Source organism: Octopus bimaculoides, chromosome 3, assembly GCF_046866305.1.
Source record: "Octopus bimaculoides isolate indiv1 chromosome 3, ASM4686630v1, whole genome shotgun sequence".
Classification (NCBI taxonomy): domain Eukaryota; kingdom Metazoa; phylum Mollusca; class Cephalopoda; order Octopoda; family Octopodidae; genus Octopus; species Octopus bimaculoides.
In genome coordinates, this window is record NC_142930.1 from 121,990,335 (window position 1) to 122,013,950 (window position 23,616).

The following is a 23,616-nucleotide window of genomic DNA, read 5'->3' on the forward strand; positions in this document are numbered from 1 at the left end:
AGGACATACGTAAGCTCGCAAGGAATGAAGCCAGTATGCTCCGTTGGATGTGTAATGTCAATGTGAATACCCGTCAGAGTGTAAGTATCTTGAGAGAAAAGCTGAACATTAGAAGCATCAGTTGTGGTGTGCAAGAGAGACGATTGCGCTGGTATGGACATGTGGTGAGAATGGATGAGGATAGCTGCGTGAAAAAGTGCCACACCCTAACAGTTGAGGGAACCCGTGGAAGAGGTAGGCCCAGGAAGACCTGGGCTGAGGTGGTGAGGCAAGACCTTCGTACATTGGGCCTCACCGAGGCGATGACTACTGACCGAGACCTTTGGAAATGTGCTGTGCGTGAGAAGACCCGGCAAGCCAAGTAAGATCGTTGCCAGTGCCCCTGGACTGGTTCTTGTGCGGGTGGCACATGAGATGCACCATTTTGAGCGTGGCCGTTGCCAGTACCGCCTGACTGGCTCCCGTAGGATTTTCGAGCGAGATCGTTGCCAGTGCCCCTGGACTGGCTTGTGCGGGTGGCACATAAAAGACACCATTTCGAGCATGGCCGTTTTCGTGCGGGTGACACGTAAAAGCACCCACTACACTCTCTGAGTGGTTGGCGTTAGGAAGGGCATCCAGCTGTAGAAACTTTGCCAAATTAGACTGGAGCCTGGTGTTGCCATCCGGTTTCACCAGTCCTCAGTCAAATCGTCCAACCCATGCTAGCATGGAAAGCGGACGTTAAACGATGATGATGATGATGATATATATATATATATATATATATATATATACATACACACAAGGCTTTGGTTGGCTTGAGATTATTGTAGAAGATACTGAACCTGAAACTATGTGGATAGGAAGCGAATTTCTTAACCCCACAGCCATTCTTATACATATACAAGCATGCACCTAAAATTGAGCATTATGGATCTGCACTACATAATGCAGTGCAGATCTATAATGCAAATGCATATACATCAATACAAGATTAAAAGTTGATATGTAACATACCTTTTATTTTCACTGAGAGACACTTTGACAAAGAGCATGTTTGGATTGACATGAAGTCTATAGAGACTTTTGAAATTATTGACACCATCTATACCACAATCATCTACCATGATCAAGTTGTCAATCTGCCAAAGAAAGGAAATACTTCTGAGATATGCCAAAATGTTTAAGTCGGATTTCTTGTATTATTTTTATGTGTGAAATTCTTTTTTTATTCTTGTAATTTTTTTGGATCTTATATAGATGTTATTAACAGCATATTTTTACAGGAAAAAAAAGAAAGAAAAAACATTAAAAGTATAAAAGATCAAATTATTGAGAAAAAAACCTAGAACTACCTCACTAAGGAAACAAAAAAAAAAGTAAAAAGTGGGGGGAGGGAGAAAGGGGTTGTACGCTCCAGAACAAATTGTACATTTAGCCATGCCTTGTGGACATGATCGCAATGGTGTTGCCATGGGGTATAACCAGCATCACTCACTGCAACAGCTACTCAACCCTGCAGGGCTTGTTTCTTGGACAGACCATAGTTATCCCAATTTTGCAGAGGAAACTGACAGTGCAGGGTCTGAGAACTCAACGTCTCAATGGTGACTGGCATGAACGGATAGCAGCTGGTCAGGCTTTTGTGTCTGTTTATCTTTCTCTCCTCTGTGTTACAGGTTCGATGCCCAGACTTGTGACTGATGTAACAAGATTGAAGCAGGAGAATGTGTCACAGCACGTTGCATTACGGGCTAGGGATCTACCTCCCTCACATGGGTACAGGGTTATTCTGCAAGTTTATTAATTTCAAATTTTTATTTTCTTTTATTTTTTTTCTTTGCCTATTGGACACTACAACCAAAACCTTACCACTGCTGTGTGTAACTACAGTCAAGACATCTGACCTCTCAGATGACCCCAATCCACCTCATATTAGTTGGTACATCAAGGTCAGTATCATAGTGAGAAGTGTGCTGGATGTGCAGGCCACACAGGGCAGCCACTTTATATATGTATCTTTGTCGTAGTGGTTGGCAAGTGGCTCAGTTCCTTTCAAGCATTGGGCCCGATAGGGGCAAAGTGGTCGAGTTCCTTTCGAGTGTTGGACCTTACAGAAGCAATGACCAAGGAAGAGGACAGCACTTTTGGCTCTGGCACAGGGTGGCTGAAACCCACACTACACCACTGATCAAGATAGGAATAACTTATCAATGTCAGCAATAATGAATGCTCCGCTAGCTTTCTGAACTGAACTCCCGAGAGTAAGTCTATAGATACAGCAGGACTCATTTTGGATTTCATATATGAAGGCAAAACTTTTGTTGGCACTTCTTACATCATTACTTCATCATCATAATCATCATAGATATTTGAAAGTTCACTTTTGTATGCTTTCATGGATCAGATGAAGAATTCCAACCACATTTCGTGGTTTGTTACCTCAACAGCTCCTTTATAGGAGCCAGTGGCTAAAGACATCATCAGGAGGAATCATGTCCTGTTTCAGCCCTACTCTTTTACCGTTTTCGACATGGTGTCTCCCACCCCTTTTGGAGGTGTCTTCAGCTCAGGTATTGAGTACGTTTTTTTCTTTCTCCTTTTTCTTTGGCCTTTTGTTCTTTCGTTTCTTCAATACAATGTCAATGTATGTCAGCGGGCGGCGAATGACCAACCTGCCAAATTTCCATTTAAATACTCGCTGGCAGGCTCCAACAGCCAGCACAAGCTAACTGTCACCTGACGCTATCTAAGCTTCAACTGACCAATGGAGGGGAAGGATGCATAGTGTTAATTTCAGTTCCAGCAGCCAAGCCTTCAAACCATCCAGGAGGAGGGCACACAATGAATGAGATCACTCCCTTGGCCCACGTGTCAAGCAGCAACACTTGACATAGATTTTCTATAGCCATGCTCTTCTTGTCACCAACTCTCACATGTTTCCAAGCAAGCTATTTTCCTCAAGTCCTTTAAACAACAACAGTCCAATAGCTGGATGTGTTTTCACAGATGATTGCAATTGAATAACACTGCTTGTATAAAACATGTTTATTTACAATTAGCTTCTGGTATCAAAAAAATAGAGACACTAAGACCACCATTCACACACATACACACAGAGTCATGCATACACACACACATATATACATAGTTAAAATGCCAGTACTGCCTGACTGGCGCCCATGCTGGTGGCACATAAAAAGCACCCACTACACTCTTGGAGTGGTTGGCTTTAGGAAGGGCAACCAGCTGTAGAAACCTTGCCAGATCAGATTGGAGCCTGGTGCAGCCTCCTGGCTTGCCAGTCCTCAGTCAAACCATCCAACCCATACCAGCATGGAAAACGGATGTTAAACGATGATGATGATGATATATATATATGTATATATATATATATATATATATATATATATATATATATATATATATATATATATATATATATATATATATATATATATATATATATATATATAGGCACAGGAGTGGCTGTGAGGTAAGTAGCTTGCTTATCAACCACATGGTTCCGTGTTCAGTCCCACTGCATGACACCTTGAGCAAGTGTCGTCTACCATAGCCTCGGGCCGACCAAAGCCTTGTGAGTGGATTTGATAGACGGAAACTGAAAGAAGCCTGTCGTGTGTATATATATATATATATATATATATATATATATATATATATATATATATACTGAACCCAACTACTTGCACACGGTGTATCCCGTTGAATTCATTAATTTAATTCATAGCAAAAGTGACAAAGGGAGGAAGAAAAGAAAAAGAAAGAAAGAACCAAAGCACAGGTGTCCATGGCAGACTATGTTATTTTGCCAACATGGTTTACATATAGAAGTACAAAGTACATAAGGAATTAGAGGATGAACAGAAGTTTAATCTTACAGCTGTTACGGCCTAGTTTTGGCAGACCCCATTCTATCCGAATATTCCTTTCCGGAGTGATTATCGGATGACATTTTGAAATGGGGTTACATATTTCTATCTTATTTTTGCTGTTGTTTTTCTTCTGGTCTCTACCACACCTCTGTTTTTACCTCTAGCTCTACATCTGTATGTAACCCTTTGTGAATCTCTGAAGAGGCCTAGAGGTTCGGGCATGTAACCCCATTTCAAAATGTCATCCGATAATCACTCCGGAAAGGAATATTCGGATAGAATGGGGTCTGCCAAAACTAGGCCGTAACAGCTGTAAGATTAAACTTCTGTTCATCCTCTAATTCCTTATGTACTTTGTACTTCTATATGTAAACCATGTTGGCAAAATAACATAGTCTGCCATGGACACCTGTGCTTTGGTTCTTTCTTTCTTTTTCTTTTCTTCCTCCCTTTGTCACTTTTGCTATGAATTAAATTAATGAATTCAACGGGATACACCGTGTGCAAGTAGTTGGGTTCAGCATATTATCCTCCATTTTCTAATTGTTACACAAATTTTGGGTAAAACCTCCACTTTTACCCGCTCCCATTGATTGCACCTAGTATAGCACTAGCGTAGCAATAATTGGGTACCCTCCCAGCAGTATACTGGATAGATACTATCCCTTAGTGGGTTGTACCCCCAACCCCTAACTCTCTCACGTTATATATATATACATATATATATATATATATATATATATATATATATATATATATATATATATATATATATATATGTATGTATGTATATGTTTGTGTGTCTGTGTTGTCCCCCCATCATCACTTGACAACTGATGTTGGTGAGCTTACGTCCCTGTAACTTAGCGGTTCGGCAAAACAGACTAATAGAATAAGTACTAGGCTTAGAAAGAATAAGTCCTGGGGTCAATTTGCTTGACTAAAGGCAGTGCTCCAGCATGGCCATAGTCAAATGACTGAAACAATTAAAAGAATAAAAAGTGTGTATATATATATATATATATATATATATATATATATATATATATGATGGGCTTCTTTCAGTTTCTGTCTTCTAAATCCACCTGCAAAACTTTGGTCAGGTCAGGATTGCAGTAGGAAACACTTGTCCAAGGTTCCATGCAATGGAACTGAAACCATATTGTCGGGAAGCCCCTACATCTGTAGAAAAAAAAACTGCCTTTTGTTTGATTTCCTTAATATTTTGATTATTATTGGACCAAAATTGTCTTCCATTTATGGAATGAGGAAATTCACATCAAACATAGGCCTAATTATATGCTTTTCCATTTGCTTCTTTTATCCAAAAGCAAAGCTGTGTATTTTTAGGGAAAACAAATTAAAGTTACCTCAATGGTTATGCTTTTTGAAAGGATATGAACAGTTAAATCCATTTAGTCTTTGATACAAAACCCATTTAGTCCTTTGATACAAAACTGCTACTTTAAAGTAAACATTTTAAAACTGAAACCACACATTATAATTTTATGAAAGAATCCTTTATTAATTTATGTTACAAACGCCAATTTATTTAGAAAAATCACTTAAATTTATTGATTATTATTATTATTATTATTTTTTTTTTTTTTTTTGTGAAACTAACTGAAACAAAAGGAAAGTATTTCATTAGAATTATGATCACAAAAATGTTAAATGATGTGAAACTAGCTCAACAGAAGACTGAAACCAGCTTGTAAACTTTGTTCCCCCTGTTAGTTTACCAGTTACACTTTATAGTAGTCATTAGAGTAAATGAAGAAAAAAATAATGAAAAAAAAAAAATTGTACTAACCTGTTCTCGGGTTTCAAGTTTTTTAATGAAAAATTCTTCCAATTCCTGAAATGAAATCCACAGTTCAAAGAATTTTAACGTCGTTTTTAAAATGGAGATATTTTTAAGTGGCTGGTCTTACTTGTGCCTAACTCATTTCAAATTACATTTATAACATATGTGTAGGAAGAAGTCATCAAACAGATTTCTTTTCTTAAAGCAAGCATCTAGTAACAGTTACTAATTTCATACAACTAACATGTTTTTTATGTGGAGGCACATGGCCTAGTGGCTAGAGAAGCAGACTTGCGGTCGAGGGATCATGGGTTCGAATCTCAGACAAGGCGATGCATGCGTTTATGAGTGAAACACCTAAGCTCCACGTGGCTTCGGCAGAAGGTAATGGCAAATTTCTGCTGACCCTTTCGCCACAACTTTCTCTCACTTTCCTCCTGCATCTAGCAGCTCACCTGTGACAGACTGGCATCCCGTCTGGGTGGGGAAATCTATACACCAATGAAACCAGAAAACTGGTCCTTATGAGCCAGGCATGGCTCGAGAAGAAAACAACATGATTTTATAGCAGAAGCAAACAAAAATGGAGAATACAGTTCTATATTTAAGAGATGAGGAATTATGTACATTATTTACATTATTTACATTTGACGGATATCCGTCTTCATCTTGTTTGTTGTTAACACAACGTTTCAGCTGATATACCCTCCAGCCTTATTCAGGTGTCTTCGGGAAAATTTTGAACCTGGGTTCTCATTCTTAAGGTATTTTTCGATGTTATTATTATTATTATTACTATTATTATTATTATTATTCATATCACTGCTTGGAATTGAACTCGGAATCTTGGGGTTAGTAGCCATGCTCTTAACCACTACACCATATGCCTGTGGGCAATTATGGAGTGAATTTTTAGGGCTTATAAATCTAATATTTTCCTATCCTTCCTTAATACCGGTTCCATATGCTACTCATATCTGCACTCAGTCTGCTTAGGAGGTTGTTGTGTCCTAGCATATGTGCTGCTTCTTTTAGTTTCCGTATTTTCCAGTGGTGTTCTCTGTCTATTATTTTAATTTCATCTCACAGGAGGAGGTGGTCTCCATTTTTCCATACATGATCAGCTATACCCGACTTATCAATATCTCCTTGTGTCACAGCTTTTGCAATGTTCCTCTACCCTTATTTGAGGGAGTGACATGTTTCGCCTTTGTATAACCTACCACAGCTGCATGGATGGAGTACATGCAGTTTTTGGTCATATTCCCTTATGGTGGTTTTACTCGAAGGAGATATTTGCAAAGTGTTGTATTACTTTTGAATACTGTCCTGATGTTGTCAACAACAACAACAACAACAACAAAAAATACGTTAAGAATGAGAACCAGGTTCAAAATTTCCCCAAGATACCTGATGAAAGCTGGAGGGTATATCAGCCGAAAGCTTGTGTTAACAACAAACAAGATGTGGACAAATATCCGTCAAATGTAAATAATGTAAATAATGTAAAAAAATGGAGAAGTACTGAAAGAAACATTGCTAATATGAAAAGAATAATGTTACAAGCTGTAGGATAGAAGGCTGCTGATTTTCACAGTTAGAGATGCTGGAATACATCTTGGAGTTTATCTTCTTACTGATGCTCAGCTTACTGATGACAAGGTTCTATTTGACCTGATCAAAGGAACAGCCAGCTCATGAAATTAACACGCTAGTGGCTCAGCACTCCACAAACACGTGTACCCTTATATAGTTCTCAAGGAGATTCAGCGTGAAACAGAATGTGACAAGGCTGGGCCTTTGAAATACAGGTACAACTCATTTTTGCCAGCTGAATGGACTGGAGCAACGTGAAATAAAGCAATCTTGCTTAAGGAGACAACACACCATTTAGTACCAAACTCATGACCTTACAACTAAGCCACACACCTTCGGATTATCTTATAATGACCAAAGTCTCCATACAAAATAATAAGATATTCTAAAATATTCGAAAGACATCTGCATGAGACATTTGTGAATATCTTAATGAAACTGATTATCAAGTGATACCAATACTGTTTTTCCAATTTACAAAAATATTCAAATATTTGCTAATATCCAGATGAGATATCAAATGATATTGTAATTAAATTGCTGATATGAAGTGATATCAATACCACTACTCCAATATACAAGCTATTCTCAAATAGTCACAAAATTTCCTAATGAGATGCAATAATCATCATCATCATCGTTTAACATCGGCTTTCCATGCTGGCATGGGTTGGACGGTTTGATGGGGACTGGTGAGCCAGATGGCTGCACCAGCTCCAATCTGATCTGGCAGAGTTTCTACAGCTCGATGCCCTCCTAATGTCAACCACTCCGAGAGTGTAGTGGGTGCTTTTACGTGTCACCAGCCATGAGGGCCAGTCAGGCGGGTAACTGGCAACGGCCCACGCTCAAAATGATGCTTTTACGTGTCAGTAATAATAATAATAATAATAATTTTTTTCTACTAGAAGCACAAGGCTTCAAATTTGGGGGAGGAGAAAGAGGAGGAGGAGGAGAAGAGGAGGAAGGAGAAAGAGGAGAAAGAAGGAGGAAAGAAGAGGAAGAGAAAGAGAGGAAGAGAAAGAGGAGGAAGAGAAAGAGGAGGAAGAGAAAGAGGAGGAAGAGAAAGAGGAGGAAGAGAAAGAGGAGGAAGAGAAAAGAGGGGAAGAGAAAGAGGAGGAAGAGAAAGAGGAGGAAGAGAAAGAGGAGAAGGTGCAGCAGCAGCAGTAGCAGCCAGGCTAACCTCAGGCAATGATGAGTGTGGTTAGGAAGTTGATTCCCAACCACATGGTCTTGGGTTCAGTCTCACTGCATGGCACCTTAAGCAAGTGTCCTCACTATAGCCCTGGGTCAACCAAGTTTTCTTAGTGGATTTGGTAGACAGAAACTGATAGAAGCTCATCATATGTGTATATGTGTGTATGTATGTATGTATGTATGTGTGAGTATGTGTATTTTGTGTCTCCTTGTCTTGAGCTCAAATGGAAATTGTAAATGTGCGTCACTGTCATTACAAGCTAAGACGTTCCTTTCTAGTCTTCCGTGAAAATCCTATCTCGCCCAGCAGAAACATTGGTCTCAAATTTTGGCACAAGGCCAGCAATTTGGTGGGGAGGTGTGTAAGTCGATTACATTGATCCCAGTAATCAACTGGTACTTATTTCCTCGACCGTGAAAGAATGAAAGGCAAAGTTGAGCTCGGTGGAATCTGAACTCAGAACATAAGACAGACGACATTCTGCCGAGCATTTTGTCCAGCATGCTAACGATTCTGCCAGTTCACTGCTTAAGTACAGGAGAAATATTACCTTGCAGGGTTGGCAACAGGAAGGGTATCCAGCCATAGAAAATTCACTTCAATCAGCTCTGTCCAACCCATGCATACATTATCATCATCATCATCAACATTTAGCGTCAGCTTTCCATGCTGGCATGGCTGGACGGTTTGACTGAACTGGTAAGCCGGAGAGCTGCATCAGGTTCCAGTCTGATTTGGCAGAGTTTCTACAGCTGGATGCCCTTCCTAATGCCAACCACTCTAAGAGTGTAATGGGTTCCTATTATGTGCCACTGGGACAGCTGCCAGTTACATGACACCAGCATCAGCCACAACTACAATTTCACTTGGCTTGATGAGTCTTCTCAAGCATGGCATATGCCAAAGGTCTCAGTCACTTGTCACTGCCTCTGATGGAGATGATGACAATGATGGAGATGATGATAATGATGGTGATGATCACTCACACACACACACACATGACAGACTTCCACACCAGTTTCTGTCCTACCAGATTTCACTCAGAAGGCATTGGTCCATTCAAGGTTGCCCAAAGTGCCACACAAAAGTACAGAATTTGATGCCATGCGGTTGCGAAGTGGACGACACAACCACACAGCCTCTGGTATCTTAACAAAACCTGACAATATCAAGTGATATCAAGAACACCATTCTAATTAACAAAATACCAAGATATTCTCAAATATCCACAAAAACATCTTAATGAAATATTTAAAAAAACATCTTAATGAAATATTTAACGATGTTTTAATTAAATTGCTAAAATCAAGGAATGTCAACACTGCTGGTCTAATTTTCATAATATTCAAATATTCTGAAATATCCAAGAATACATTAATGCAATATTGGAGAAAACCTTCCTGCCTGTATATGATGGGTGTAGAGAGACTCTCACAACATCTCCCTCTATCTAAAGGACAGGAGTTGTACAACAAGCTTGGTTAGACTAGATTACTCCATAAGGAGCACAGGGACAGTTTACTGGTTTTTCTGGTGTGTGTATATACTCTTTACTCATTTACTTGTTTCAGTCTTTTGACTGTGGCCATGCTGGAGCACCGCCGCCTTTAGTCGGACAAATCGACCCCAGACTTATTCTTTGTAAGCCTAGTACTTATTGTATCGGTCTTTTTTTGCCGAACGCTAAGTTACGGGGACATAAACACACCAGCATCGGTTGTCAAGCGATGTTGGGGGGGGGGGGGGGCAAACACACACATACACACACACCACACACACACACATATATATATATATATACGACGGCTTCTTTCAGTTTCCGTCTACCAAATTTACTCACAAGGCTTTGGTCGGCCCAAGGCTATAGTAGAAGACACTTGCGGCTATAGTAGAAGACACTTGCCCAAGATGCCACGCAGTGGGACTGAACCCAGGACCATGTGGTCGGTAAGCAAGCTACTTACCACATAGTTGCTCTTATATATATATATATATATATATATATCATCATCATCATCTTCATCATCGTTTAACGTCCGCCTTCCATACTAGCATGGGTTGGATGATTTGACTGAGGACTAGCGAACCAGATGGCTGCATCAGGCTCCAATCTGAATCTGGCAGAGTTTCTACAGCTGGATGCCCTTCCTAATGCCAACCACTCTGAGAGTGTAGTGGGTGCTTTTACGTGCCGCTAGCACAAGGGCCAGTCAGGCGGTACTGGCCACGGCCACGCTCAAAATGGTGTTTTTTACATGCCACCTGCACAGGAGCCAGTCCAGCGGCTCTGGCAACGACCTCGTTCAAAATATATATGTATATTCCTTCCTGGACAGAATGCTGGTCCATTGCAGAATTACTCATACCAACTGAGTGGACAGGAGCAACATGAAATGAAGAACACAACACACCGCCCAGTCCAGGAATCGAAACTCCAGTCTTATGATCACTCTAACCACCAAGCCACATACCATCTTTGGTACAATAAAAGATACTATTAATTATGAAACTATGCACAAATCAACATTACACTTAATAAACTAGTCCTGGCAAGTAACTGCAGTATTTATAAGCACACTTCAAAGCACTGAGTTGGTATTTTACAGAAAAGAGATGAAGTCTCAAACACTGAATACATGCAGAATTTGAGAGGCACAGGGTTCAATTCTTTGTAACAGCTTGCTGGCCACTTTTTTTTTTTTCCAAGGGCATTTTCCCTGATCTTCTTACCCACTGCTTCTCAAACTATCTGATGTGGTGTACCGGCAGCTTCCCCCACTCCCAATGTGCCAAGGACGGGTAATATTGCTTAGTAATATTGATTTATATCGGAAACAATATATATAAAGGATATAATAAAAGATGACAATTTTTTTTTTTACCTTATTTATTTTGTAAACAAATAATACAATATTACATAAGCATTTTATAATGTTTCTTTCTTTTCTGGAAACTCGCTACATACCGGCAGCTGACGGCTTGCCGACCGGCACCTGTCTGCGACCACCACTTTCAGTAGCACGGTTCTAAGCAGTTTTCACAGCCGTTCTGCGTTCGAGACTGCCTTTACTTGCAGTATCAATATAGCTCAAGGGAGATAACTCTCGAAGATAAGTGAATCATTTAACTAAGGTGTGAAAAATTGGCCTTGTTTGTTTGTTACAGTATCATCGTCATTCAACGTCCACGTTGCCATAAAGTTAGATGGAATTTTTGAAGGCATATTTTATACATACAATTGGATGCCCTTCCTGTCGCTAACCATCACCTGTTTACATGCAAGATAATATTTCCCCCATAGCGTGATATACTTTTCACAGAAGACTGGAAACAAACAGCCTCACTTACATGACAATGATACTCGTTTACAACCATCACATGACATCAAGACAAGGGTACACACACACATATGATGAGATTCTTTCAGTTTCCATCTACCCATTACACTTTCGAGGCTTTGGTTGGCCTGGGGCTAAAACAGAAGACAGCTGTCCCTGGTGCTGTGCAGTGAGACTGAACTCAAGACCACATGGTTGGGAAACTAGCTTTTAGTCACACAGTTATTTTCATATTTTATTTATCACAAATGAGTGTGACAAATGAAACCAGTTGTTTCAGCTTTCCTGGCTGAATATATCCAGAAGTAACGAATGAAGAAATTCAAATAATAACAAAAGCACTCACAGAGCACAAACCTCCGCCAAGGCAACACCAATGTCCTCTCAAAAGAGACAATATAAAAGAGACAATAATAATTGTTTGGAAAGCAATATGGTAAAAGACTGGAGAATTATGACAAATTCTTTACTTACCTCTTCGAAGCTGGAATCTACTGGTGGAAATGATACCTGAAAGGCAAAGAAAAAGAAATAAATGAAAACAGCATTAGAAAAAGGGAATGATATACAATAGCAAAAAGAAAGAGGAAAAATGTATGATATTGTAAAAAAAGAGAAAAATGAACACCCAATCATTGCCAACATTTAATAACCATTTTTCATGCTGGCATGGGTTGGACAGCTTGACAAAAACTGGCATGGCCAGGGACCACACCAGGTTCCATAATCTGTTTTGGTTTGGTTTCAATGTTCGGATGCCGTTCCTAACACCAACCACTATACAGAGTGTACTGGGTGCTTTTCACATGGTACCATCTTGCTTTTTACATACTTTTTAAGTGGCACCAACACCAATGTTTTTTTTTATGTGGCACCAACACCTACACCAATGCTTTTTACATGGCACTTTGGTTTTAGGATCTCAGTTCTGTAGTGGTGGGCAGGTCTTCTCAAAAACAGTAATGCACCACATATCTCGTTCCTCTGTTAGGTTCAGTGTCCTTTGTTAGGGTCTCGGTCCTCTGTTAGGTTTGTATGGTTTAGTGTTTTGAGACCAGCCTTTAATACTTCACCCCATGTCTTCCTGGGTTCTCCCTCTTGCACAACTTCCCTAATATTGATATAAAAAAGAAAGGGCCATTCAAATGGCACATCTCAGGTGAAATGAAAATTGGAAAGTGGAATAGGACATCCTTTCCACCTTCCCATCTTGACTTTCATTCAACCTGAGACATGTTATGCCACGTGAGTAGATACCTTCTTTTGGTATAGTACATTTTTTCTTTTCTGTTTCTCCTGCCTTTCATATTTGTTTTTCTATTCATTTTTCTTCTATTTCATAAAAGACATCATCTGAAATACAATATTCTCTTCTGTTTCTTACTTTGGTATAATATCTAAGAATCCATTATCAATTACAACCTTCCTTATCTGTTGTTAAACCCCAAGTAAAAACTGGTAGAACTAATCAACAACCAACAGCTTTCTGGCTGTGACCATTCTATTCTGTTTTGTATGTCTTTTAAGCTAATGAATCCATCCTTCTTTTTTAAGATACCTTACACTCTCCAAACCTGTCCTATTGGCCCTCTGCCACTGTATCATTGACAAAATCATCTCCTCCAATGCCCCCTCCTCTCTCAAAATAGTTTTTTTTTGTCTTGTAATTACTTGGTGACCCTATCAGTGCAGGTGCTACTTAAAAACACCCAGTCCACACAGTAAAGTGGTTGGCATTTATAAGGGCATTCAGCTGTAAAAACCTTGCCAAAACTGACCTCGCCTATGCTTGTGCCACATAAAAAGCACTAAGTTCACTTTCCTGAGTGGTTGGCGTCAGGAAGAGCATCCAGGCTGTAAAAATCTTGCCAAAACAGTTACAGAAGTCTGGTACAGGCTTTTGCCTAACAGGCTCTTGTCAAACCATCTCACCCATGCCAGCATGGAAGGCAGATGTTAAACGATGATGATGATGATGATGATGAGTAAAGGTAAAGAGAGATTTGTACTATTTCTAGCAAGCACATAAATCTCAACCAGGGGCCATATGACTCTTGGAGTTCCCTGTAAGATTTTGCTGTTAAAGTTTAAGTGCAATAAAGTTTTTATACTTCTACAATGCACAAAATATTTTATTAATTATTTTTATACAATTCCTAATAATATTTACTGGGTTGGTGCATAATTATTGCAGCCTTTATTCAACAAATTTTATTCAACAAAAACAATAACAACATGTAGCAAAAACATCTTTAAATGATTATTCCGTGACATATTCACCATTTACTTCAATTACTGCTTCCCGTTTGCTTGGCAGACGATCAAACTATCATTTAAAGATATTTTTGTTAAATATTGTTATTGATTTTGCTGAAGAAAATTTGTTGAAAAATAGCCGCAATAATTATGCCCCAACCCAATAATTATAAAAATACAATACGATTTTTTCAAACATCAAATGGCTATGAGGGACCACTTAAGTAAAATAGGAACCAAAGGGGTCCATAGGGAAAAAAGGGTTGAGAACCACTAATGTAAATGCTACCTCATAGACTTGCCATGTGTATGTGCGCACGAGTGTGAGTACAAATGTTTAATAAACTCCTAGAAAAGAATGCTAATTGCTGTAGTAATTGCATTGGCTGTTCAATGAGGCAGCATCTTTCAATCAGTTATTTGCAGAGAGATTTGAAAAGTAGCCTCCCTTGCCTTCGCCATCAAATCCAGGAAATAACCAATATGACTGACTCTGCTCTTCACATTCACTTCATCGTTTTCACCATCCACTTTTCCATGCTTGCATGGGTCAGACGGAATTTGACGAGGCAGATTTTCTATGGCCAGATGCCCTTCTTGTCACGACCCTTACCTGTTTCCTGCTCCCATGGTCAGACATGTTTTCATGGGAGATTGGAAATGAAGGACCTGCTTGCATGATAGTAAAATTTGTTTACAACTTTCACACACACACACACACACACACACACACACACACACATATATACGTTTTCTTTTATCTGCTACATTTTTAGTCACTAGAGCTTGGCCATGCTGGGGCACCACTTTGAAGAATTTTTACTCAAATGAATGTTCAGCTAAAACCCTTCAAGGCGGTGCCCTAGCATGGCCACAGTCAAATGAGTGAAACTAGTAAAAGATAAAAGATAAAGTGCCTTGTTTAGTAATATAACTATTGCGCATCATTGAAAACGAAAGAAAGAGAAAGCATAGTAGAGATGGTCGACTAAAAATGTATTCTAGTCTCAAAATAAGATCCTTTTCATTGTCTTACCACAACTGAATCCAAAAGTTCACCAACATTGTTGAGAATTGTTCCTGGTTTTACATCTGCAACACAAGGCTTACAGTCTTTCTTCCAGAGCACAATCTCGCAGGCTTCACAGGCATAGTTGCACATTAAAGCCAACAATACAGCCACTTGCTGTTTCTGTGGAAAAACAAAAATGAGAAGTGCTAAATTTTCCATTCGTCCTCCAATTGCTTTTTTAATATTTTAGCATTCAGTCTATACATCTCAAGTAGACAAGTTACATGTATTTATGATGAGAGACAGCTGTGACAGATTATGAATATCACTCGGGGAAAGGAGAGGAGGGGAGAGGGAGGACGACAGCTGACCTCTTTTGAGTTTTGGGATACACTTCCCAATTTTCCTTTCTAAATGCTGCAAGCATCTGGAACTTTTTTCCTGACCAGGCTTTCATTCCCACCAGACCCAATCTCATATTCTAGTTAACTGAAGCTCAAGTTAAACATCAATTGTATCCCCATTGCTAATGAGGGACAAATTACAGCGTCTTTCAGTAATCACCACCCTCTTTAGTCTGGGCAAGATTGCAACATTTTTGGATGCCTTCTTTAATCTTGGAAAAACTACTGTGTTTTGGGTAGCCACTACTCTCTTAAATCTAAAAAAAAACTGAAGTATTTCTAGGAATCTACTCTCTTCACTCTGGGAAAAACTGCTTCATCTTTGGATATCCGTAGCCCTCTAGATTACAAGTGAACCTTTGCTCCCAAACCTTCTAGAATACAAGTGAGTCATCACTCAAACATCCTAGATTACAAGTGAATCTGCAAAAGATCATAGTATCTTTGAATGTTCTCCACTCTCTCTAGTCTAAGAAAGAGTACATCTTTGGGTATCATCCATCCATTTTAATCTGAAGATTGTAGTATCCTTGTGTGTCCACTTCTCTCTTCAGTCTGGATAAAGATTACAGCATTTTTTCCTTCTGCTTACACACGAGTGTGTGAAAGGCTAAGGAAGTGAACCCCTACAGAAAATCTGAAGGGAGAATCCCTAAAGAGCTAAACCAACTTCTGGCAACCCCTGGTGTGGAGAGAAACTTCCATCCACAAGATTCCCAGGTGGCAGATAGGGAAAAGGCTTTCAGATATGAAGGTTAGCTGTGAATATAAAAATAAGCAGTCCTGGACCAAACATACTTAGAGGAGAAAACCTCAATGATAAAACATCCCAACTTTGAATTGCAGAAGGTCGGTATGTGGTGGATGCAAGCTTCAACAAACTGGTTCATTGGATCCCGCAATTTCTGCCTCACTGATGGAGAGCCTATTTCTACTAATAAGGAAATGCAATCTATAAGAGGAGTATGAGGCCCCTGTCAGTATTAAGCTATTGAAAGGAGAATAAGGCCCAAGTTGGAACCCAGCCATAATAATAACAACCAGTGTTGCCTTGCTGGCACTTGTGCCGGTGGCATGTGAAAAAACATTCAAGCAAGGTCGTTGCCAGTGCTGCTGGACTGACTCCTGTGCAGGTGGCATGTAAAATACACCATTTTGAGATTGACCGTTGCCAGTACCGCCTGACTGGCCTTCGTGCCGGTGGCACGTAAAAGCACCCACTACATCCTCAGAGTGGTTGGCGTTAGGAAGGGCATTCAGCTGTAGAAACTCTACGAGATCAGATTGGAGTCTGGTGCAGCCATCTGGTTTCACCAGTCCTTAGTCAAATCGTCCAACCCATGCTAGCATGGAAGGCGGACGTTAAACTATGATGATGAAACCTTTGGGTATGCATCACTTTTTTCAGCCCAAGAAAGAATGCAGAATATTTAGGTATTCACAATCATCTCCTTCATGATACATAATAAAAATAAATGGAAGGAAAATATTAAAATGTTTTTTTTTACTTACAGTCCATGATTTTCCAAATCCTTTCGCTGATTTGCAAACAGTCTTCTTTGACCCTTCATCAACCAGGCTGCAAAGTATAACAGTCCTTCCTTTGACAGGACGCAGGTTATGGTTAGTAGCAAGCTTCATGGCCTTCTCAATTGCTGCTTTGTAGGTATCTAAAGTCTCTTTTGAATAACTAGTCCTGAAGGTAAAAATATGTCAGAGGAAATTTTGAAAGGAAGATTAAAACTAAAATGATAAAAGACTATAATAAATGCAAAAAAAAAGGCATTGGAAGGGTGATGCATTCACTGTACGCAGATAAATTTTTTTGCAAATTATAGTGAGGCTTACAATGCTTTGCTTACCCATGCTTTTTAATTGAACTGAATTGATTCTTTTTTTTTTAAAGTATCACCATTATAAATGAAATTAAGAAATAAAGTTTTAGCTTGCTTATGAACCACATGGTTCCAAGTTCAGTCCCACTGCGTGACACCTTGGTCAAATGTTTTCTACTATAGCCTCGGGCCGACCAAAGCCTTGTGAGTGGATTTGGTCGACGGTAACTGAAAGAAGCCCGTCATATATATGTGTATATATGTACGTATGTGTGTGTATATGTTTCTCCCCCCCCCCCAACATTGCTTGACAACCAATGCTGGTGTGTTTATGTTCCCGTAACTTAGCAGTTCAGCAAAAGAGACTGATAGAGTAAGTACTAGACTTACAAAGAATGAGTCCTGGGGTCAATTTGCTCGACTAAAGGCAGTGCTCCAGCATGGCCACAGTCAAATGACTGAAACAGGTAAAAAGAGTAAAAGAGAAACCCTCGAATTCATCACTGTACACACATACACACACGCACGCACAGTCACATGTCTATATATGTATTTATATATGTATGTATGCACATGTGTCTACATGCATAGGTACACCACGATCGATACACATGCAGACGAGGGTCGATTCATATGAAAAAGAAAGTGAACAAAATATTATGACCACTTGCTTATTGGGAAATTTGTAAGTCTGACTTTATTTTTTGTTTCAGATAATCAAACCAAATGTTCATCATTTTGAGCCACTTGCCCAATGAGTATTTCTGCCAAATGTGGTGAAAATCCATTCAGCCATTTTCCAGTAATTTTGCAACCACTCAGATAAACAGACAGACAAGTGATTACAATACCCTGCTTTTGGTTATGCATGCAGGGTAATTAATAAATTACAACTGAAAAGAAAACTTATGAACAAATAATTACATATTTAACTCTTTAGCATTCAAACTGGTCGTATCAGGTCTAAATATTCTACCAGCTTTGTGTTTAAACTGGCCAGATCTGGCCTCTTACACATATCCTACAATGTCATTCTGAAAATGAACAATCACATCATTGACGTCTCAAAGCTATGGAGAAAATGCATGATTAATTCAAAACAATGTGAATAAGTAAGCATTACATTTGACAAAGTAATCTGAATGCTAAAGGGTTAAAAATATAGTGTGTGTGTGTGTGTAAAAAGCTAAAAAGACAAAAAAAAACAAAACCAGAAGAGAGAAAAAAACAAAAATAATTTACTTACACACATTTCTTCCGTTTTTTTGCAGATGATATTCCTGTAAATTAAGAAAAATTTAATTCACCATATGAAATCATCATCAACATCATCATATTTAACATCTGCTTTTCCGTGCTGTCATGAGTTGGACAGTTTGACAGGAAGTAGAAAACTAGAAGATTAGGCTTAGCTCTACTGTCTGCTTTGGCCTGGTTTCCACGACTTGATGCCCTTCCTGATGCCAACCACTTTACAGAATGGACTGGATGCTTTTTATGTGGCACCGGCACTAGCAAAGTCATCAAGTAACTCACAAGACAAGACCCTTCGACTGAGGGGAAACAAATATGAATATACAAACATGGTTGTATGGTTATGAAGTTGGTTTTGCAGCCATGTGGTTTCAGATCTGATCCCACTGCAGGACAAGAAATAAGAAACGATAGCACACCGGGCGAAATGCTTACCGGTATTTCGTCTACCGTTATGTTCTGAGTTCAAATTCTGCCAAGGTCAACTTTGCTTTCATCCTTTCGGAGTCGATAAATTAAGTACCAGTTACACACTGGGATCGATGTAATCGACTTAATCCCTTTGTCTGTCCTTGTTTGTCCCCTCTATGTTTAGCCCCTTGTGGGCAATAAAGAAATAAGAATTGACAGGGCAGAAGCATATTCCAAGTCATGTACCGAATCTGGACAACAACAAAGAAGACCCAGCTGTATAGTGTGCAATTCTTCTGGAAAACGACAGCACAGATGGCCAAGAAGCTGAACATGTTCAAACAAAGAAGTCTATGAGAGACATCTTTGGTAGAGACAGAATCACAAATGAAGAAATTCTTCTGTGAGGCACTTTGAAACATCATGGAGTTGTATCAGCATCACCTGTCAGGTTGTTTTTTGTGATTGTCAACCACTCTGTATGTAAAGAATGCAATAACATGGACCCAAGAAGTGGGAAAACAGACAAAAAAGTTGACCCAAGATTACCTGGTAACAGACATTCCAAGAAGACTTTTAACAGCACAAGGACCATTTAGACAGAAACAAAGAGAACTCAAGAAGACCCATACCCCACAGAAGGCCCTAGCAAAACTCACAAGTATGGCCTTCCCAACCAGGTTTAAAATTAAACAAAAATAAAACAAAAGCTTATAGGATGCAGGCATGGTTGTGTGGTTAAGAAGATTGCTTTGCAACCATGTAGTTACAGGTTCAGTTCCACTGCACAGCGCCATAGGCAAGTGTTTTTTTTTACTATGGCCCCGGACTAAACAATGCCTTGTGAATTAATTTGATAGATGGAAACTGTGTGGAAGCCCATTATATGTGTGTGTTTGTGTGTGTATGTGTGTGTGTGTGTGTGTGTGTATGTATGTATGTATGTGTGCATGTCTTTGTGGTTGTGTTTATCCCCCATCACCACTTGGTAACCAGTGTTGGTTTGTTTGCATCTCCATAACTTTACAATTCAGTAAAAGAAACTAAACAGACAGGTACCAGAATTAAAATAACAGGGGGTTGTCTTGTTCAACTAAAACCCTTCATAGCAATGCCCCAGCATGGCCACAGTCCAATGACTGAAATAAGTAAACAACAAAAGATTAAAGCTTACCATCTGATGCATTATTTAAATCCTTTTCCATTTGTTCTAAAACAGCATAAGCACTGAAGAACTGCGTTGGAAGCTGCTTACTGTGGATTACGTTATTCTAAAATAAAAACAGAAACTCCATTATTTTGTGTGTTGCATACTGCTTATTTTGGTGGAAGTGCACGGCTTAGCGGTTAGAGCATCAGGCTCACAGTCATAAGGTTGCTAGTTTGATTCCTGGACTGGGCTGTGTGTTGTGTTCTTGAACAAGATACTTTATTTCATGTTGCTCCAGTTCACTCAGCTGTAGAAATGAGTTTTGACATCACTCGACCCAAACTGTATCAGTCTTTGCCTTTCCTTTGAATAACATCGGTGGTATGGAGAGAAGAGGCTGGTATGCATGGGCGACTGCTGGTCTTCCATAAACAACCTTGCTTGGGTTAGTGCCTCAGAGGGTACCTTTCTAGGTGCAATCCCATGGTCGTTCATGACCAAAGGGAGTCTTTACCTTTTTTTTATCTGGTTGTCAACTAATTCAGTCAGAGCATTGCTTTCACTTCTAATCCATTCTCACCTCCAAACACATTGCTTATATAACTACTGCAGAGGTAAGTTATTGGACATGCTAATTTACATATTAAATGCATTCCTGGAGCTGGTATGTATATACACTCATATATGCATATAAACTCATTAGCCATTTTTGCCATTGTTCTCATTGTTTGGTTACATCTGACATCTCGATACAAAACATTGTAGTAAAAATCAGTGATGGCTATAATTTTATATAGATGTGTAGAAATAAATTTAACAAAATTATGTATACAGTAATCCTTCACCATATTACGGTTCACCTATCGTGGTTTAGTATTTCAGCCTATGTTAATTCCTCCATGGTGTTGTTTTGCATTTATATTAAAATGAATATATACAAATTATGAAAATAAAAACAAAAAAAGTATACAATACAGTACTGTTTCTACTTCACTGATTTTCACCTATCGTGGGGGTGTTTTGGAATGTAACACCCCTACGATAGTCGAGGGATTACTGTATATAGTATTATGTTATATCATTTTTGTGTCAACGCCCCCAGACGAAGGAGTAAGATCTCCCAAGACATATAAATAGAGATAGTCTGGCCATAGTAGGTGTGTTGAGTAGCAGTCGAGTAGCAGTTGTGTAGCAGTTGAGTAGAGATCATCCAAAGGTGCTAGATAGCAGTAGCATTGAGACATAACAATTATATACATATATAAGTGTGTGTGTATATTATATATATATATGTGTGTGTGTATATATATATATATATATATGTATGTATGTATGTATGTATGTATATGGAGGGGAACTTATGGAAGAGGGAGATCCAAGAAGACATGGAACAAAGTACTAAAGGACAACCTCGGGAAGTTGAGTGTTTCAGATGAGATGACAAAGGACTGCAATGACAGTGGCAAGAGCTGAACTTATACCCATGTAATCAGTAATCTTGATGATGACTTTGATACAAAGACACCTAAGGGTCAGATCTACCTCCATGCATGCTGATGGTAAATGTGACTGATCCAAGATTAGCAGATCTACACAGAACAGCTACAGAGAAATGGCCATGTTGTGTTTCGACTCCACCATGATGTGTTTGGCTCTGCCCGTGTTGTGCTTTGGCTCCACCCATATTGTGCTTGGTTCTTCCCATGTTGTGCTTGGCTCTGCCCTTGTTGTACTTTGGTTCTGCCCAAGTTGTGCTTGGTTCTGCCCGTGTTGTGCTTGGCTCCACCCATGTTGTGCTTGGTTTTGCCCATGTTGTGTTTCACTCCACTCTTGTACACCCCCTTCCCTGAGCTCTTTTCTCCTCCTGCTAATACAACAATTAACTTCAAATGCACTGTTAGGCTGTTGGATGGTGAGGAGCCAAACACTGTGGTCAGCTACCTCAGTGGTCCACTGGGAGAGGTCAATGTTGCTAACTTTCGGGGTCATCTTTTGCAGCATGTCTTTGTACTGTTGTTTTGACAACCAAAAGACAATTCTCCAATTGGCAATGATTAACACAATGGACAAAATACTAAGCAGCATTTTTTGCCAGGCCTTTATCCTCTTTGGCAAGCAATGGTCTGCTATTCTGAAGATATGCCCTGCCCAGTACAGATGTGTCTTCATAAGGATGGCCTTGATAATAATAGTTTTGGGTTTCTCAAGGACTCCTGTGCAGTGGATATTTAAAATGGTGCACAGAGAATGTAGGTGGAACCTCTTCAGGAGGCATCATCATCATCATCATCGTTGCTAACATGGGTTGGATGATTTGACTGAGGACTGGCCAACCAGATGGCTACACTAGGCTCCAATCTGATTTGGCAGAGTTTCTATAGCTGGATGCCCTTCCTAACACCAACCACTCCAAGAGTGTAGTGGGTGCTTTTACGTGCCACCGGCACAAAGGCCAGTCAGGCAGTACTGGCAACAGCCACGCTCGAAATGGTGTATTTTACGTGTCACCTGCACAAATGCCAGGAAGGCGACGTTGGTAACGAACACGCTCAAATGGTGCTATTTACGTGCACGCTCAGACGGTGCTCTTAGTCCTCCACTGGTACAGGTACCACTTAATATTATGACAGAATTTTACAAAACAAAGAAGAATTTTAAAAGCAACAAAGAAAAACAAACAACATTAAAATACAACAAAATGAAATAAAAATGAATGAAAATACCTCATCCGACAACTTTTGCAGTACGAGCCGTGTATGTTTGCTTGAGATCTCTGCTGTAATCAAATTTCTGATATTCCTCAGCATAGCCATATATGGTAATTTTCTATGATCTAATGAAATTTAAGAAGGAAAAGAAGACATTATTCTGTCAAATTCAATGCTTATTTATTCACATTTGTTTTGCATTAATCATACATTATCATGTAGCTTTGGGATTTCAGTAATGTGATTGTTTATTTTTAGAATGACATTGTAGGGTAGGTGTGAGAGGCTGGACCTGGCTGGGCTGGATGTGGTCAGTTTAAATGCTAAAATGTTATACAAAGTTAACCACAATGACAGTGACTTGATTATCAATACATTTTTTAAAAAATTTGTAATGTTTTCATTTAGTTATTGTGCATATTAATATGCAATGAGCTGGCAGAACCATTAACACAATAGGCAAAATGCTTATCAGGTGAGTGTTGGCAACAGCAAGAGTATCCAGCCATAGAATAACTGCTTCAGTGAATTCTGTCTGACCCATGCAAGCATGGAAAAGTGGCATTTAATAATTTTCGCACTAGGAAGGGCATTTAGCCAAAGAAACCATGCCAAAACAGACAATTGGGGCCTGAGCAGCTCTCTGGCTGACCAACCCCTGCCAACATGGAAAAAGTGATGTTAAATGGTGGAGGTGGTGTTAGTGATATAAATGAAAAGATGATCAAGCAATTTGTTCCCAGGTTAGAGAACAAACAGACCAGCAAAC

The 23,616-nt window shown here is 39.4% G+C and overlaps 1 protein-coding gene across 5 annotated transcripts in view; it reads right to left on the bottom strand.

The window, feature by feature from the left end:
• Positions 1–23,616, bottom strand: part of LOC106875605 (telomerase protein component 1) — a 215,491-nt gene that overhangs the window by 163,591 nt on the left and 28,284 nt on the right. For all 5 annotated transcript variants that reach the window (XM_089349533.1, XM_089349530.1, XM_089349531.1 and 2 more), the window contains exons 11-18: positions 22,863–22,972; positions 20,164–20,260; positions 18,571–18,604; positions 17,002–17,185; positions 15,110–15,265; positions 12,292–12,327; positions 5,692–5,736; positions 1,000–1,124 (exon numbers count right to left, since the gene is read on the bottom strand). In XM_089349533.1, the coding sequence (XP_089205659.1) occupies positions 1,000–1,124; positions 5,692–5,736; positions 12,292–12,327; positions 15,110–15,265; positions 17,002–17,185; positions 18,571–18,604; positions 20,164–20,260; positions 22,863–22,972 (787 nt within the window). The remainder of the gene's footprint in view (positions 1–999; positions 1,125–5,691; positions 5,737–12,291; positions 12,328–15,109; positions 15,266–17,001; positions 17,186–18,570; positions 18,605–20,163; positions 20,261–22,862; positions 22,973–23,616) is intronic.